This window comes from Brachyistius frenatus, unplaced genomic scaffold, assembly GCF_029030835.1.
Source record: "Brachyistius frenatus isolate BFR_SWC_R1_liver_20210118 unplaced genomic scaffold, ASM2903083v1 Contig_119, whole genome shotgun sequence".
In the NCBI taxonomy this organism is placed as follows: Eukaryota; Metazoa; Chordata; class Actinopteri; family Embiotocidae; genus Brachyistius; species Brachyistius frenatus.
In genome coordinates, this window is record NW_027210718.1 from 1272566 (window position 1) to 1287833 (window position 15268).

General features: G+C 42.5%; 1 protein-coding gene across 1 annotated transcript; it reads right to left on the bottom strand.

Annotated features, from left to right (window-relative positions):
• Positions 1–275: 275 nt before the first annotated feature.
• On the bottom strand, positions 276–11180 carry gaa (alpha glucosidase). Its single transcript, XM_069713475.1, has 19 exons — positions 8386–11180; positions 7668–7819; positions 7086–7251; positions 6761–6857; positions 6524–6643; positions 6187–6305; positions 5132–5263; positions 4734–4844; positions 4493–4606; positions 4239–4323; positions 3934–4051; positions 3315–3448; positions 2948–3099; positions 2526–2674; positions 2244–2385; positions 1953–2051; positions 1260–1424; positions 901–1053; positions 276–733 (listed from the first exon to the last, which is right to left on the bottom strand). The coding sequence occupies exons 1-19, from the start codon at positions 8908–8910 to the stop codon at positions 668–670; spliced, it is 2799 nt and encodes a 932-aa protein (XP_069569576.1). The 5' UTR covers positions 8911–11180; the 3' UTR covers positions 276–667.
• Between the last annotated feature and the right edge of the window lie 4088 nt (positions 11181–15268).

Sequence of the window (15268 nt, forward strand, 5' to 3'; positions counted from 1 at the left end):
GACAACATACAATTTACAATCTACAGCCAAAATAGAATTTAGACATTTCCCCTATTTTGTACTGTTAAATTTAGGTTTCAAGAAAAATGGGACTCTTCCGTAACATTTGCAATAATCATCTATATATACTATACACTGCTGGTACATGTTAATTCAATAGTTTATGTTTGGCATGATTACCCTCATCCACTTAAGACCAAAACATAAAACTGTAGCTAATCATCGTACTCGACAAATGAAGCCGTCCAGTGAGCAGTAAAACGCAGCGCTGCAGACAAACCTATCTTTTTGTACAATTTTTATTTATATTTTGGGAAAAAACTAATGTCAATATAATTTACAAACAAAGAAATAACTATACATTTTAAAGGCATCACCAGTGTTGAGACATTGCACTGTAGCAGTTAGCAGTAAAAATTACACATACATCAAAATGATGGCTCCCGCGGTGTGATATAATCCCACTGTTACAAACCAGATGCGTATAGGTCTTGCCCCTTTAAAGAAGAGGCAGAGGGGAGTGGAAGGTGCACAATGAGCTCTGGTATGGTTGCAGTGGCGCCAAGAAATCTGTTGGTGTCACTGCAGAAAAATGCATGTGATCTTTTTAGCAGCAGGGCAGGAGGCGAAGGCTCCCCGCGGCCCGCGGGTGATGAAATTCAGTGCATCAGAGAGCCCACTGGACTGTAAACACCTCTGACATGGGTAAGGCCAAGCTAGTCACTGTCAAAACCTAAGGGAAGAAATGGGCAGACATTTTTGATTTGACATCATAGAGGTAGCGACAGGATGAGCAGAAAGGGAAGAAAAAAAAAACACAGCAAATAAATACAAGTGGACTTTATCGAGCTATCTACTTACTAACTTTTAGTAAGTAATGCTGAGTCGCACAATACTCACCTTGGTGTCAGTGTGATATGTAAAATCCCTGACTTTCTTCCCGTTTGCTAATACATAGTGAGGTGGAGAAGGCACGCCGAACACCTGCAGCCCTCCCAGCAGCAGACCGTCCAGGGCCCCATTAAGCTTCAGAGGGTCACTCACAATCTGAGACTGAAGTAAAGGTAGATACATTAAGGAAGCGTTCATGTTGTTTTTAAAAAATTTTTTTTATCAAAATACATTAGGAATAATAGACCGGTGATGTTACGGTTTCATTGTCACTCATTCAGACTTTTGAATCAAGTAGTAGCACACTTAAAAGCAAAACATTGTTTCATCTGCTTTCCAAATGCAAATACCGCTCATCGCTTCCCTACCTGTCCGGCAATGAAGAAAACGTAACAATAATTTTGCATTTCAAAGGTGTCGAGGCTGTCCCCGTCATCCCAGAACAAGTCACCCCAGGCCCATCCGTCTGCTGACAGAGCCACCGTCAGGTAGAAAGGATTTCTGCGCGAGGTTGCGGTTGTCAAAGCAGGCTCCTTCACAAGAGAGGGGAGATCAAAGAAAACAGGATTTAATGTTACAAATGTTTTTTGTGGTTTCAAACTTTAAGCCTTCACTCGGGATGCCTCATACAACATTTGATCAAGCACTTTAACCATGACAAGGGATTTTCCTCCACTTAGCAACATGATTCATTCATCTAAATCTTCTCCAAAGGAGGTATATTGGCTTTTAAATGAAGCCTCACAGTGCCAACTGATGGACTGTAATGACTAGAGTAAACTGCAGTATTTTAATTACATATTACACGGTCACTGGCATGTGCTACTTTACACAACCTCAAACATGATTTAGTTAACTAGATGCAGAAAGTGCATTTGTTTCACCTGTTTTAATTATTTCTTGTATATATTATTATATTTGAATAATAACGTATTCATTACATTTTGTCACCTACTGAACCGAAACTGATGCAAAAAAAAAAAAAAAAAGAAAGAAAAAAAAAAAGCCATTATCTGCAAACCAAGCTGCATTCTGAGGATTTCTCCACAGCACACACCCACCTGTCGGGGTATAATGTGTCCCTCCCTCACATGAACGTTGATAGTGTCCAGAGGGGCCGGCAGGAGCAAGTACTGACCGACGCTGTAGAAAGGTTGACCCTTCAAAGAGCAAAGCACGGTGAAAGGGAATATGGTGAGCTCTAACGTCGTGTCACAGGACACCTTAAACACGGTGGCCTCTTCAAGTTAAACAAACAAAAACTGACTGAACCTTTGTGATGACCCTTGAACTAAGGCTCATTCAGGCCAGTGATATTGTGAGAGGCGGCTGAATAGGGGCGAGCGACTCACATTGTGAAGGCCGTACCAAGTGCCAGGAGGCAGGTATGCAGCCAGCTCTACCGCTCCTTTTTCTAAAACCGGGCTGATGAGAAGTGAACTCCCCCACAGGAACTGTTGGTCTATGGTCTGACAGTTAGGGTCAGCGGGGAACCTAAGAGAGATGGATGCGCAGGGATAAAGACAAGAGATGAAAAGTGAATTGCGATGCCCTTAAATATTTGATGTAGTACGATAGAGGATCAAAAAAAGAAGTGAGGGAAGAATAGGAGAGGAGGAGAAGAGGACACGTACTCCGCAAAGAGAGGCCTGGCCACAGTGTCAGCAGAAGTGTGCGCATGATGGAAGAGTGTGTAGAGGAACGGGAGAAGGGAGTAACGAAGGTTCAAAGCACTCCGCATGGCAGCCCGGGCCTTCTGCCCAAATACGTAAGGCTCCTGAGGCTGGGGGACACAAACAGGCAAACAGATACACGCGGACAAAAAGAAGAGATAGAGTTACCTCTATTCATAATACATGAAACAGATGGACTGCTCTAGACACCATGGGAAGAAAAAAAAACAGATGCGGGTCAGACCACTACGACGTTTTTTGTTTTTTTGTTTTTACACACACATACATTTGAATGACCTTGGTGAAAAAAACACCAGTTCACGAGCACATATAAACATACAGGACAGACACAGGCAAACACACAAACACCGCGTGCGTCTCACAGCATTGGGCTTGTCGTTGTGGTTCCTCATAAACGGGTAGAAGGCTCCGAGCTGCATCCAGCGTACACACAACTCCTCAGAGGTGTCGCCCCCAAAGCCACAGATGTCCGCTCCCACCAGAGACACCCCAAACAGGCTGAACTGCAGCACCGCTGAGGGAACAGGTGCAAAAGGTCAGTCTCAGCCTATCAACTCTCAATCAAAAGATCTGATGGCTCGATTGAATTTTTCATTCTATAATACACAACAGGCAAATATCCCGACACCGAATAACCACCGAACAAACACGCGTTTAAATATCTGTGGAAACATTTAAACATGACAACGGGGCATTAAGAGCTTTCAGGAAAAAAAAACATCTTCTCACCAGGAATGGAGAATCGCAGCTGCTCCCAGTCACTCCTGACATCTCCGGTCCACACTCCTGAGAAGCGTCCGATGCCAGGGTACGACGAGCGAGACAGGACAAAGGGTCTCTTCCTCCGTACATTGGTAAGAGCGCTGAGGATGGCAAAAAAACAAACAAAAACAAAAAACAGGGTAAATATAAAGTATACAAAGAACAACTATGCCTACATATTCTGTTGCTTCACATTTGGCTCCAGCATCCTCGATTCAAAATTTTAATTGGCAAAATTTCCACAGAAGATAAGTCATTCTAGTTTCCTTTTTTTTTTTTTAACAATCTTAAATTTCTAACCAGCATTCACTGGTAACCAAGCAAGAGTTCATTTCAATTAGTCAATGAGCTATAGCACCACTTAATACTCCTACTTACACTACAGTTACACATTGTTGACCTACTTCTGAAAAGTTATATGTTGATTAATGTCCAAAGATGGACTCACTGTCCCATAAAGCTTATCTCCTGCACGGAATTGCCGTTTTAGCTAATTGCCGCTATTTACTTATTGTTGTAAATTTGAGCCGCGTCTCACAATGAAATAACTCCTGTTGCCAAACTAACTCTGCGACCTGCATCTGACCTGTGCGTTGCATAAGCTTCTGTCAGTCCGTAAAGATTGTGCAGGTTGTAGTGAAGGGACAGCTTCTGCTGAGCTGACATACAAAGAGTTCCTGAATTCAGCTGGCCTCCAACCACCCCTGTTCGTTTGACATTCAGAGAGACACACAGACTACAAATTAATGCAATAAATTGAGAGTGGCAGATCAGTTATGAATCTTGTACAATAATCAATATATGTAAATCCAAATATAAATTTACTTTAAATGTAAAACCAGTAATGTTTGTATGCTTTTAAACGATAGCAACATGCAACAGGACACCTACTGGGTGTGTAGGGCGGGTTCTCAATATCACTGTCAGGACAGCCCTCCACTGAGCCCTGGACAAAACTGGCTGGTTCATTCATATCCTGGGTGGAGCATGAAGGAAATTATTTTTGAGATCTGAAGGTGCAAAACAAACTAAACATGCGACTGCAAAGTCATGTACTTGTTTCAAAAAATACATCGTGTCCTGCTGTCTTAACGGCAGCATCATTTGCTAAATAACCTGTTCTTCATGTGTGCGTACGTACTCACAATCCACAGACCATCCACAGGAACTCTAGAGTGAAATTCTCGGATGCAGTCCTCCCACCACTGTCTGGTCTCTGGGTTGGTGAAGTCGGGGAAGGCTGTTGGGCCAGGCCAAACCTGTACACGCCGAATGCCAATGTGCATGACAACCACAACCATGTTAAAAGAACATGCACGCATACTGTGCACAACTTCACAAGGGCACAGAAAAGCATACATCCCCAGAAAGAAAATGAGGTCTAACCTTCCCTATCAGGATGTGTCCTGTAGCATTTTTAATGAAGACACCCCGTTTCAGCCCATCATCAAAGGGAGGGTAAGTTCCAGGGGGGCTGGTGCTGCTGATCCCCGGGTCCTGAAGCAGAAACCAGGAGAGAGTGCTTTAGTCATGATTTAAGACTGTAGACTGTATTTCAAAGGGTTGAGACAATTTTGCTGCCATCTACTGGAACAACATTGCAAAAGCTTACTCGTGCTCATTCTCAAAACTACATACAATACGATAACCAATTTTAGGGACAGATTTTTTTTTATTTTTATTAAAATGAAATGCAAAAAAACAAAAATCAACAACAATCAAATAGTGATAGTTAAATCAAGATCAACACTTTATGAAGCCTTTTCAACTCAAAGATGTCACACCAGAATAAGGATGTACTTCATGCCTCTCTTATGAAACTCGTCCACCATCTCTGGGAGATCCCCAAACCGCCAGGGGTCAAAGGTGAACACCCTTCGCTTATTTGCATAGTCCAGGTCATTCCACTGCACATCCTGGTGATGAAGAAAGTTAAACATTCTCAGTAGTAAATCCGTCTAATCAGATATCCAACTTCATAAAAAATAAATAAATAAATACTGACATTTTTTTGCACATTCACAGAACCTCTTACCGATAATGGCACAGGTGATATATTTATAAACAATAATTGCATATGCATTCGATTCAGAAAGTCTTCAGACACAAGTGCTTTGTGTGTTGTATATCAATGTTTAAATAGATACAATCTAATTTTTTTGCCATCAATAACTCGTAATGTAAAAGTGAAAACATGTTTAGAATTTTTTGCAAATTTGATTAAAAATCAAAAACTGAAACGTCTCGTTGAGACCCTTAATGGTCTCCGTATTTCCTGCAGATCAGGAGCACCACTATCATACTTCCCTGCGGGGTGGTAGGTGATGAGCAGTGCCTGGAGTTCCGCCCAGAGCGATTGTTTTTGTCTCAGAACACCAGCGGTTCCTTTTCCTCACTCTATCGAATCCTTTAAACCCCAAGCCGTCTGTCATGTATCTAGCTACCCTGCCGTAAAGGTCTGATTAATGGGGTGCCGCTGAGATGGGGATTCTTCCATCTGTGCGCAGGACTTGTGAAGCTCTGTTTGAGGGACTGTTGGATTCTTGTTCACCTCGCTGAACGAGGACCTGCTGGTGGTTCCAAACTTCTTTCCTTTGACAATTACCGAGGCCAATGATCTCCTGAAAATTAGCCAAAGCTTTATAAATGGTTTTATACCTCTACCTTGATATGTGGAGGTCAGACAGCTCCTTGGACTTCATGGTTTGTTTTTTGTCCCGAGAGGAGTTTTTAAATCTATGTTCTGACTGATGGACGATTCCATCCATTTTAAATGAAATCTACAACATAATAAAGTATGCAAAACCCCAAGGGACTGTGTCCCGTGTACTTCATTTACCATGGGAAAGCTGGCATTGTGCATGCGTTGTGCAACCTTTCGGGTTGTATTGGAGGTCGTGTAACCCCAGCGACACAGATGAAAGCCCAGTGACCAATACGGAGGCATCATGGGATAGCCTGCGGAGAGATAAATGACAACACTGTAACACAAATATATTTACTCTTTTCCAGGTTCCCTCGGGGTGCCTTCAAATGCACACGCACTGAACTGACATGTTTTTACAAGTTGTCCACTTAAAACCTACTCGTCTCTTTTGGTATCTATACATGCCTATTGCTGTTACTAACTTGAGATGCGTTACCCAACGTCACCCACACACACTCAAAAGACATACCAATGATCTGAAGGTACTGTCGTATAACACTCTGGGGGTCCGGACCCAAGAAAATGTACAGATCCAGGATTCCACCGGTGGACACCCAGGTGAGAGCAGGGGTTGGCTGCAACGTCACCTCTGCAGAAACACGTGAAGAGAGTTAGGAATAAAAATTCATGTTCTATGGATGGTGAGTGAAAAACAAAACTGGCAGTGGGATGCTGTGTGTGTATTAAGGAACAGATAGTTCAGTACCAATTGCATTGCTATTGAGAAGGAAAACTCCATGTGCCAAGCCATGCTCTTCTTGAACTATGTAAAATGGATGGGAACCATAGAGGTTAGCATCAGCCTGTTGAGAGAGACAGTGTTAACATTTACACAGAACAGGAAAGAAGCTTGATGAATGCTATTCTGCAGGGACAGCAGGCGAGAACCAAATATATCATAGTCCGAATATTTTAAGAGATATTGTGATATGCTATGAATTACCTAATGGACATCAATGACAAGTCCAATAGAAGGGGTTCCCTTACCTTTTGGGTCGGTGACCACTGTGGAACCCCTGCAATATACTCACATGAGGTGCCATGTCTCTGTTCCAGAGCGTCAGAGAGGTCCAGTTCACGTCCAGCAGGAGGGAGGTGTAATGCTCCCCGAGGCCAGACACCAGGGAAGAGGCCAGCGAGGTGGACAGCTGCAGGTACTGGTCAGCAAACAGCAGAGGAGCAACGGTGGTGTTCATACTGACCCGGCAGAACAAACACGCGCCGCATTACGATCGCGACAAAGAAACCATCCCATCATCATGTCATCACACATTTGATGAAACCCACAACTCATAAGACAGGAAATGATAACTTTCTGTGCCCATGATGCTTAATATACAAAGTGCAATAAATATAAACACGGTAAAATGTATGATATAATAAAATACACCGATGTAGTAAAATGAATTGATGTAATCTAAATGACAACCAACGAACGAAGTGTCCCGATTGCATCATGTACTATATTACTATGTAAAAAAATAAACCTGTATCTACACATTAAAAAAGCAACAGTCACTCATTGTCAGACTATGATGCCGCCTACTGTAAAAAAAAAATATTTTTTTTAAAAAAGCTTTCACAATAGATCAAATTTAAACAGAAGTACTCACATCACCTTTCCATTGGATTTTCGTCGCACTATGAAGCCAAATGGGTCCGACTGGTATTCAGTGGTATAGAGGACGTCCTCTGTATCAGCTTTTCTCTGAGGAACGCCAGCTGGAAGATGAACTTCATATCGCTGAGATAAGGGGTCTTTTAACTTGAGAGGGGAAAAGAAGAAGAAGAAAAAAAAAAGTGTAACAGCACATCCTTAAGAAAAGTGTATTGAATAGCAGAAGGTCTAATGGCTTGGTCTGAGACATATAGATAAACTAATGTCTCACATGGGCTCACAACACACCACAAATTCCAATAAGCTAGATTCACAGTGCTGCGGTTACATTTTCATACTGTACTACAAAAGAATCCAAAAATCAACTTGAGCAACACAAACTGCACGAATCAGTCAAAGACATCCGCTACACATTACTATAAACAATTTTTTTTTTTTAATCATTTCTATTTTGATCATTTGTACGAGTGAATATTTCAGGGGTTTTTAATTATTAAAAAAACAAAATTTGAAATCAGCATGTCTATTACATAAGAAATACGGAGTCCCTATTTCTCCTTCTTGTTTTTTTTTTTCACAACTTTTACATCTCAAGTCACCAAAAGACAATATGTTATACATCTCGTGAAACTCTACTAGGAACACAACGTCCAGCTTGTCCTGCATCAAAAAAAAAAAACCGTTGCAGAGGAAAACCATATTTTGGTACTCACTGTGAGGTGCAAGCAGCCTTCAGTCTCCTCCAGGACTTGTAGGCTCAGAGTGGGGATGTCTTTGGGGAGGTAGGAGGGGTTGGCACGAGTCAGGGTGGCAGCCTGGCCCCGCGCGGTGGGCGTGAGGGGACCCATGATGTAGCCGGGGTACAAACGCGGGTAGAAGCACCAAGGCGGCCCTGAAGAGACGGGCAGAGGGGCGTAGCAGCACCCCCTCTCCTCGCACCCTCTCCGGCTGAGCAGCCTGTCCCTGGCGCAGTCGAAGCGACTCTCTGGGGCCGTGGTGCATTCACGGTCTCTGGAAATGTCAGTCTCCTCCAGGAAGATATCCCTCCCCGAACCGTTCTGTGGTTTTACAAAATGATAAAAAAAAAAAAAAAGCCTTTCGTGAGTTATGATCCCGTTTGGCCGGTCGTGACGTGACCTCTCCAGTCTGCCTTCACGGCTGGACAGGTGGTTGATGTACCAACATGCGAACACAGAAAAGGCGAAGAGGACCGCAGTGAAGTGAGACCACAGACGCATCGTGCACTGCCAAATTAAAGGGCTCCTCGTTTCTACAACACACGCCTTGTGCTTCGCGCGGTGATAATATTCAGTGGCAAACAAGAGTAGAGCTGTTTACTATCTCGGAGATCTCCCCTGCCGAAGGAGTAGCGTCTATGGTAGCAACCCATGCTGGAACATGAACATGTTTACACTACGGCGAGCGTACTGGGACAAAAGTGCTCAAAACTACAACAAGGCTTATTTTCCTCTTCGAGTTTTTTTTTTTGTGCGGATTACGTTAAAATATGAACTCTCGAGGCAAGTATAAAAAATGGTATCAAAGTTATTTAATTTAACCCTCTTGGGATGTGGTGTTTCCTAAGTAGTTAGATTTACAGAATTTCAGATTTGAATATGGGTCAAATAATTTATAAATGTACTTACCTCCCAAATAATTTCATTCCTGAAATCTGTCTAATGAGCAAATCGTGCGTCTTGAAAAAAATGTTTTCATGTGGCAAAATATGAATAGGCTATGTGGCCTTTATTAAAAGTATTTGATAAATCAACACATTTTATGGGAACATCTGTAACTTGGGAGGCATTCTTTTGTTTTTTAACTATTCTGAGTAGAAAATGTATTTATCTCATAACTAACTTGACTAAGACCCGAGCTATTATTCATTTAATGTTTTTTATAATTATCTAAATTAGTAGGTACACTATGATAATGAAACAAAGATGTTCACAAATCTAAAGAAAAATAAATACTGAAGCATTTGTAATTATTGCCCTTAATCTCTGAGAACTGCATTGGATAATGAGAAACTGTACTTGCAATTCTACCAGTTAACAATCCAGAGCTGTAACATCTTTATGTGTTTGTTTGTTTTATTTCAATTCACAGTACATGCACGCACTGTGAAACTGATTTTGGAAAATATTATTGGTGTACTTTTCAATGTGCAAACATTAATTATTCAGCTCCCAATTGACCCAGTGTATTATCATTTCAGTTCAAGTTTAACTTTAAAGGTTGATTTGTTCAAGAAGTGACACTATAAAATGATGCTTGGAAAAAAAAAAGAGGCTTTATTCCTTTCACTGACATCTTTCACATATTTATGAACACTAACACAGTAAAATATTTCTATGTTAAAAAAAAAAAGCCATTCCTTGCCAGAAAAACAACTGCAGTCTAACTGGCTTCCTTTGCACTTTTATCTTCGGAAAGAATTTTCAAAGTTTGTGAAATATATACAGCATTGATACGAACACTTTTTAAAAACATTTTTCTTTTGCACGTCAGTATGTACATTCTTTTCCAACTGTGCATAACATTCTTCTGTAGCTTCTAACACATTATTGTCAAAACACACTCAATTACCATAAAAATAATTCAAGCCATTCTATTCAGAAACAGTTGCAATTACTTCCATTGCTTCCTATTATCCTGGAAAATAAAAAAGAGTAACTGAAAGCTTCAAAGATGAATTTAAAGCACAAACATTTAGGAAGGGTTCACACGTGGAACCAAAATCTATTTGGCGATCAAATCACAAGTGAACAACTGACGATAGAGTTTGAATGCTCACATTTTAGTCAAGTCATACAATTAGCCACAGACTGCTTCTCGTGTAGATGGAAGATTTTATTTTGCTGTTTAGCCAAATCACCAATCGTGAGACAGTTGCCAAAATCCAAGCACAAATGGTCACTATATGGTTTTGAAATGCAATTTAATGGCAGGTGTGACCGACAGTCCATCTAAGCCAGAGCTACAATCAATCTGAAAATGAAAAGATTCTACACATAGCTCCTGAACGGAACATTTAAAGTTTCTATTACCACTTACACTCAGCTGTAGAGTAGAAAAATATGTTTACATAGTTATTATTCATTTATAAATTCAGAGTGAATTGTGTCATGGTCCAGGTTAAACATGTTCATATATACTTTGGTTAATGATTCTCATGACACTTTGGCTGCATTTTTGAGTAAACTTGTATATACAAATAGAAAAAAAAAAAAAAAAAAGTAAAAGAATACAAAAACAATGATAGAAAATGAAAATATCACTCCATCTTACAGCTTCTGAAACAATGCAATATTCACACCATGACGTGTGCCTCAACATCTTTAATTTTATCTTTACAAATATTTCCAAACTGAGGAGCTCACAAAGCTTGTGACTTTTGAAGAGACATTCATAGTCTCTTCTTACTTTTGGTAATAAGGTGGATACTCAGCCCACACTTCGGCTACTTGTTCAATGATAGGCTATTTATTCACAAGGATGTTGTAGGCTACGGGTGTCAGGAGTTCAGTTTTGTCCTCCATTTTGCCCCCGATCACCTCTCCTCCTGTGTCCCCTGTCTTTGCCTGTGGCCACGCCACTCACCTCCCGTGGCCACGCCCCTCACCAGTCCCAGCAGATGCAGCCACTCATCCCTGATCACCACCTGCAGGTGTGCTGCATCTCCCTGATCACCTCCCCAGACTATATGTAACCTGCCCCTGCACAATTCCGGTTGTCGGTTCATTTTTTGTTAGCCACCCGTCCGTCTTCCGTCTGCTCCCCATCCGTCTTCCATCTGCTCCCCGTCAGCTCTCTGTCAGTCCTGTTCCCGTTCCTCCGGCCTCTGTGTCTCCTGCGGATATCCCGGTCAAAATCACCAGTCGGTGGAGTTGCCCTCCCGGCTTGGAGGATTGTTGACGCCGTCCCTTCCGCTGGTCTGCCGGCTGCCCTGTTAACCGTGTCCCCCTGGAGCTGTCGGTTGAGTTGCCCTCCCGACTGGACGTAAAGTGGACACGCTCGGTGCCACGTTTTGGTTTGTAGTTTTTTGTTTGTTTATTTTTTGGACAATAAAGACAGTATTTTTTGGAACTTATACCTCGAGTCTGTGTGCTTGCATTTGGGTCCTGGAAAAATACTCCACCACATAACAACGGGGCCTCGAAAGGTGAACCCCAAGTAGAAGGTGATGTTTTCATTACTATGAGGCACCGAGGGGACGTAGAGAGGCAGGATATTGAACTTCTTTTTCCGAGGACCTTCAAGATAAACCACTTCATCTTCAGCCCATCCAGAAACATGTTTCAGCATTTTCCATGCCTCTCCACTAAACCACTTCATGCGTTTCTCAGAGACTGAGAAAACTTTTGTGAGTTTTTCAAACTTTTCCTTGTGGACAAATTTATCCAACCCATTCCCTTTTCCCAGAAAGAAATGGGTGTAAATCCTTCTTTTTCGCTGGGGAATGTCTTTCATCTTGGTCCTGTAGTCTTTTTCCAGGTGTTCAACGGCCGATTGCACGATTTCATATTTGGCTTCTTTCTCCTGGTCTGTGTCTTCATCCTCGGGCCAGAATAGAATGTTCCACAAACTTTTGAACGTATTCCTCACTGAATCCTTCACTCATCAAAACAAATGTCAGGATGAAGTCATGCTCATAATGCTCCTCGAGGTCCTCTCGTTTTCCAGCAAACTTTTTCTTCTCTTGAGGAGACAGTTTGTGAGTGACGGAGACATTCTGTAAGGGAGACTCCCTGCATCTCCTCTCTGGATCATGGGAACGTCTGCAGCTCAACAAAATGAAACTTACAGTTTCATACGGGATTCGCTTGATGTTAATGGCCACCTCTAGCTCATGCCTGAGATTATCTAGATGTTCTTTGTCTGAGTCTTCAATGAGGAGCAGCACAGGAAGACACCTCAGTGGATCTTTTTCTTCATATTCTCTCAGATCAAATGCATGTTGTGCAACAACAGCAGCCGGGTAAGAAGGCTTCACAATGGCACACCTTAGATCTTTCCTGTTGTTCCACAGCACCTGTCTAGCCACAGTGCTTCCTCCACTTCCTGGGTGATGGTAGATGTTTATAATATTCACTGGAGTTTGATCTGCATTGGGCTGTGTGTCCTTCACTATCATGGAGATGAGGGCTTCATCCAGCTCTGGTTTTCTGGTGGCTGGTTAAAAGAGAATAAATACAGTGTCTGTTACCTGTCTTTATTTGCACAATAAACAAAAGTGAACAGGGAAAAATTGTGATGGTGCATTTGTAATATTGTAATGACTTACCTTGGCTGGGTGAAGCTCCAGTTTCCTCCTTATTCTCATGCAAGGCACGGTAACGCCTCAGCATAGATGAGGTGTTGTTATTGTACCCCAACTCCTTGGAGCACAATAAACACCTCACCTTTGAATAAAATAAGAAACTGTGAAAAATACAGTTCTTGATAAGCAACCCTAGTGTGTCTGAAATAAAGTTAGATTTAGCTTACCTTATTAGGAGTTATCAAATCAAAGTGTTCCCACAGGGGAAATCCTCCTCTTCCTGGCTGGCTCCATCTTATCACCTATCCTTCTCTCCTCACTCTCCTAAATCTCCAAACTATCTCTCTCTCTCTCTCTCTCTCTCTCTCTCTCTCTCTCTCTCCAAACTCTCAACTGACCTCAACTCTCCACCAACAACCCACATTTTGAATGGAGCCTGAGGGGTTTATATTGCTGTCAAACCTCCCGGCAAAATCTGAACCACTTCCCGAAGCAGTCACGTGGTACAGCCGGGCAGCGAGGCTTCGGACGTCATCATTTTTGGCTCCTCCCCTAAATGAAGCAAGCCTCGACACACGCTTCGAGGAAACGCCCCCTCCATTACTCGACACACGCTTCGAAGCGTCGGCACACCTCGTAACATCACATATGCTTATGTAACTTGGACAATGATGTACAGGACAGGGGACATTTTATTCATTTTTATTCAGAAATAACAGTTTCTCAACAGTTTTTGGTTTTAAACGATTCCTTTTTTTTGACACAACCTCTCCGGCCTTTGAAAACACCCTTTCACAGGGTACAGAAGATGCTGGCGTGCACAAAAACGCAAGAGCAAGTCTATATAAATTTGGATACAGTAACTTTTGCCTCTCCCAGTACTCCACAGGGTTTTCCAGCCTGCTTATATTTGGCTCTGAAAGGTAGCGCTGGACCTCCACAGGGCATCTGCTGTCACATTTTGAGTCTTCCGTGCCTCCATGACGCTGGTGTCTAAACGATGCCACAGTTTGCTACCTAAGAGAAAACCACAGATCATGTTACTAAGTGTTCTCATAGGAATAATTGATCTCAAAATGTAAAATAATAGATTACCTCCTGTGACATCATGAGAGGTGGAAGCCTGGGGGATTTCCTCTCTGCTTTGTTTTGACCGTATAATGGTGGCACACTCGGAGGTCAGTCGTTTGATGGCTTCGGTGGCTTTTGTTTAGCTGAAAAATCCTATTACTTTAAATCGGGGGTCCAGGAGTGTAGCAAGAGACACGATGCTCATCGACTGCAAAGTGTACAGCTTCTCCCGGAGTTGCCTGATGAGATGGTCTCCCATTTCCAATGCTGCTGCAGGTGCCGGCTTTGTTATTTCCTCCTGAAGGGTGTGATCCAGCATCTTCACGAGGGGGACAACTTTGGAGGCAGACACATTTTCCTCTGCCGACAGCTCTACAGTGGCATCATAGAAGGGAGACAGCAAAGAAAGGCACCCTCCAACAATGTTGAACTCTTCTGATGTTAGGAAGGGGATGTCATGTTGTAACCCAGCTAACGCTGCTTCTACTGGCTCCCTTTGCTCCACCAAACGTTGCAGCATGAAATATGTGCTGCTCCATCTGGTCTCCACTTCTTGCATGAGCTTCATGTTTGCCATCCCCAGATGAAGTTGCTTGTGTAAGCTTCTCCTTTGAAGATACAGATGAGTAGGCCATTAAATCACTGCAGTAGGAACACAGACAAACTATTAGCGTTATTAGAAATTGGAATAAAGGGAAAGCGCATACCTTAGCAGTGGTGCTGCTTCTAAAGAAGCCAACCAGCTTCCGTGCTTTGGCCCGGATGCCAGAGAGCACAGGCTGCTGGTCAAGTGCCTTCTTCACTATCAGATTCAGTGTGTGTGCAATGCAAATATGGTGCCGAAGCTTCAGCTCTGTCACAGGCAACCATATTGGGAGCACCATCAGAGACCATACATGTCACCTTATTGGCGATTCCCCATTCCTCCATCAGGGAGGCTTTCACACGAGCTATATTTTCAGCAGTGTGTGATTGGGGGAATGCCTGCACTCCTAACAGCACTGAACTGAGTGTGGTTTTCTCACCCACAAAATGGCATGTTACAGCCAGGTAGGCATCCATATTGATGGATGTCCACATGTCAGAAGTAAGGCTAACAGCAGCCACCTTTTCCACTTTAGCCTTCTCCTTAGCTGACTCATACTTGGCCTCCACCATGGCCTTCAGAGCCTCAAGGAAAAAATATATAGTGCTGAACTGTGAGACACAATAAAGTACTCATTTGTTTCATGCATGCACCCATACATACCTGCCTTGTAGGG